Source organism: Camelus ferus, chromosome 6 (assembly GCF_009834535.1).
Source record: "Camelus ferus isolate YT-003-E chromosome 6, BCGSAC_Cfer_1.0, whole genome shotgun sequence".
Taxonomy (NCBI): Eukaryota; Metazoa; Chordata; class Mammalia; order Artiodactyla; family Camelidae; genus Camelus; species Camelus ferus.
This window is the reverse complement of record NC_045701.1, coordinates 59293954-59297797: the sequence shown is the minus strand read 5'-3', so window position 1 is coordinate 59297797 and position 3844 is coordinate 59293954. Positions and strand designations below refer to the sequence as shown.

At 34.7% G+C, this 3844-nt stretch overlaps 1 protein-coding gene across 1 annotated transcript; it reads right to left on the bottom strand.

The window, feature by feature from the left end:
• Positions 1-2523: 2523 nt before the first annotated feature.
• Positions 2524-3467, bottom strand: LOC102517544 (60S ribosomal protein L15-like). The gene has a single exon (XM_014560139.2). The coding sequence runs from the start codon at positions 3187-3189 to the stop codon at positions 2614-2616; it is 576 nt and encodes a 191-aa protein (XP_014415625.1). The 5' UTR covers positions 3190-3467; the 3' UTR covers positions 2524-2613.
• Positions 3468-3844: the final 377 nt, after the last annotated feature.

Sequence of the window (3844 nt, the reverse complement as noted above, 5' to 3'; positions counted from 1 at the left end):
TTTCTTTTTTCCTACCAGATTTTTGGCGTCTTCGTCTTTCAAAGAGGGTGATGTTCTGTCGGAGTTCGGCAGGTGCTCTGGTAGGCTGAGTGGGTCCGTAGATGTGAGTTTTGGTGTATTTATGGGAGAGGGTGAGCTACAAGCATCCTTCTATTCCACCATCTTGCTTCTCCCTCTGCCCATTTTTTTGACTGGGTTGTTTGTTTTTCTGATATAGAGTTGTTTGGGCTGTTTATATATGTTGAACATTAATCCCCTATCAGTCATATCATTTGCAAATATTTTCTCCAATTCAGTAGGTTGTCTTTTGATTTTGTTGATGGTTTCCTTTTCTGTCCAAAAGCTTTTAAATTTAATTAGGTCCCATTTGTTTATTTTTGCTTTTGTTTTCTTTGCCTTAGGAGACAGATCTAAAAAAATATTGCTACAATTTATGTCAAAGAGTTTTCTGCCTGTGTTTTCTTCTAGAAGCGTTATGGTTTCTGGTCTTACATTTAGGTCTTTACTCCATTTTGAACTTATTTTAGTATATGGTGTTAAAAATATTGTAATTTCATTCTTTTTCATGTATCTGTCCAGTTTTCTCAGCACCACTTACTGAAAAGACTGGCTGTTTTTTTACTTGTTCCATGTGTTCTTCGTTTCTTATTTCCTCTGCCTTTTCTTGAGTTTATCTTTGTTCTCTGTGTATAATGTCTTTTTTTTTCTCTTTGGGTGCCTCTAAGATTTTCTCTTTCATATTTATTTTCAGCAGTTGGAATATGATATACCTAGGAGTTTTGCTTGTTTGTTTATTTGTTGGTTATTTAGCCTGCTTGGAATTCTCTAAGATTTAATGATCCTTTGTGTTTCTGCGCTCTCTATTTTGTAACATTGATGTGTCTGTTTTTGTGCCAGTACCATACTGTTTTGATTACTGTACAACTTTATTCTTTTTGAAACTTACTTTAGCTCTCCTAGTTTTTTGCCTTCCCATATATATTTTTGGATCTATTTATTACTATATACATGCCTTTATCTGATTGAGAATGTTCCCTTCTATTCCTAGTTTGCTGTTAATTTTTGATATGAATGGCTGTTGAATTTTGTCAAATTATTTTTCTACATCAATTGATATGATCATATTGTTTTTTCTTTTGGCTTATTAATATGATAGATTACCCTGATTGCTTTTTAAATGTTGAACCAACCATACATTCCTGGGATAAATTCTGATGTATTTTCCTTCTTACATACTGATTTCAAGTTGATAATATTCTATTGAGGATTCTTGGAATGTTCATGAGAAATTTTCATCTGTAGTTTTGCTTTTTTCTATTATCTTTATCTGGTTTTGGTATTAGGGTAATAATGGCCTCATAAAATGAGTTGGGAAGTGTTCTGTTCTCTTATTTTCTGGAAGACTGTGTAGAATTTTTTAATTAAATGTTTAAGAAAACTTACCAGTGAGTTTGGCCTGGAGTTTTCTATGTTACATCATTTTAAACAATGAATTTCTTTAACAGAGGAATATTCAGGTTATCTATTTCTTCATGAAAGGTTGTGGTAATTTGTGTCTCAAGGAATTAGTCCATTTTATCTAGAGGTTTATCAATATTAGTTTTTTCCCCCTAAAACTATCTCTTGATACTGATTTTCTCTACTTTTCTGTTTTCAATCACATTGACTTACACGCTTTATCATTTCCTTCTTTCTTTTTGCTATGGCTTTAATTTTCCCTTTTTCCTTTGGTTTATTAAAATGGAAGCTTATATTTTGAATTTAAGACTATTCTTTTCTCCTAAGCATTTAATGCTATAAATCTATAATTTTATTCTAAGTCCTGCTTTAGCTGTATCTCTCAAATTTTGACATATTTTTATCTTAATTTTCATTTAGATAAAATGTTTAAATTTTCTTTGAGACTTACTTTTTGACCCATGAATATTTAAAAGTTTAAGTTCTGTACATTTAGAGATTTATAGATATCTCTCTGTTATTAATTTCTAGTTTAATTTTATTATGGCCCAAGAAATACTTCATATGATTTCTTTTAAATTTGTTAATTTGTTTCATGACCCAGAATATGGTGTATCTTGATGCATTGAGAAGTTTCATGTACAGTTGAAAGAATGTATATTCTGCTATTTTGGGGTAGAGTATTCTAAAAACTTCAGGTCTGATTGGTTGATAGTGTTGTTTATGTCATCTATATCCGACTGGTTTTCCATCTAGTAGTTCTGTCAGGTACTGAGAGAAGTATTGACGTCTTCAGCTATACCAGTTGTGCATTTGTCTATCCTTTCAGTTCTATCAGTTTTTGCTTCATGTATATCTATATACACACATATAAGATTATGTCTTATGTCACATGTCTTCTTGGAGAACTGACCCTTTTATCTTTACACAATGTCCCTCTGAAGTCTACTTTGTCCAATAGTAATAGCTTGCTTTTGGTTAATGTTTATGTGGGCTATCTTTTCCCAAAGAAATATGGGTTTCTTTGTAGACAACATATAGTCGGGTCTTACTTTTTTTTTTTTATTTGAATATCCTATATTGTTTATTAGGTAAGAATTTTACAAACATTACTTATATTAGCAGTAACAGTGGGGCTAGATTATTGTGCCTTCTCTAAACTGCACAGTGAGAACCACCAATAGTGTGGTGGAACTTATGGCCCTTTCCAAGGCCATGGCTCTTTTGGCCTGTGGATGTCAGCCCTTGCATTTCCCTGTTCTTGTGGACTGGTTTGGTGACCCACTGGATGTCAGGATTTCTTCTGATAGCTTTATGGAGTGGATCAATGAGGATAACCTCAGAGAATTTGTATGTATAATCTTCACCAACCCAGTAAGAATTTAGGACCCACAGAGCCCCACAGTGGCATCCAGCTCGCTCCTTGGTGACAGACTGAAGACTCTCAGGAAGCTTTAGCTGGTTAACACCATAGTGGACAGGCTTGCTGTAGGTGGCACCCTTAGGAACTGGGTGTTTGCAGCCACCACGATGCACACGAATCAGATGTTTGACATAACCTTGCTTGGTCTTGTAACCCAGCCTGAGCCGCCTTATCGGGGAGGGTGGGGTGGGCCGCCCTGTGGAGCATGGAGAGCTGGTGGTACTGCCAGCAGGCACTCTGAGAAGAAAGCACATGACATCGCACTGCTTCTTCCTCCATAGCTCCTGGATATACTTGTAAGTACCCATCTTGGCTTACCTTGCCAAGACCTCCAGGGAAAGTGCTGCCAAGGGTGAGTTCTCCAAGAGAATATACTCTACCCAGCCCACCAGCCTCACTCGAATTCGCGCCAGCATCACAGTATGCCCTAGCCCAGGGTCTTACTTTTTTATCCAACTAGATAATCTCTCTTTTTTTTTTTTTTTTTGGTATGTTTAGGCCATTCAGATTTAATGTGATTATTGACTGTTGTATTAAAACGTACCATGTGGATGCTTTTTTAAACTTGTTCCATGTGTTCCTTGTTTCTTATTTACTCTGCCTTTTCTTGAGTTAACTGAGAATTTTTTATAATTCCATTCTATTTCTTCTATTGAATTATTTTGTATGCCTTTGTAAATTTTTTTTTCTGTTTCCCTGGGGTTTACAATATATATCTTTAATTTGTCATATTCTACCTTCAAGTAGTATTATACCTCTTCATGTGTAGTGTAAGGATCTTATTGACAGTCTGTTTCCAATTCTACCCGTTTATCCCCTGGGCTATTGTGTTTGCACATTTACTTTTATGTATGCTATAAATACACAATAATATATCACTATTATTTTTGCTTTAGTCAGTTATCTTTTATATAAGTTAAATAGAGGGAAATAATTTAGTTTTACCATCTTTTATTCAATTTC

Bases quoted from the DNA above. Each gene is read 5' to 3' on its own strand.
- LOC102517544 (XM_014560139.2), bottom strand. From the start codon at position 3,189: ATGGGTACTTACAAGTATATCCAGGAGCTATGGAGGAAGAAGCAGTGC.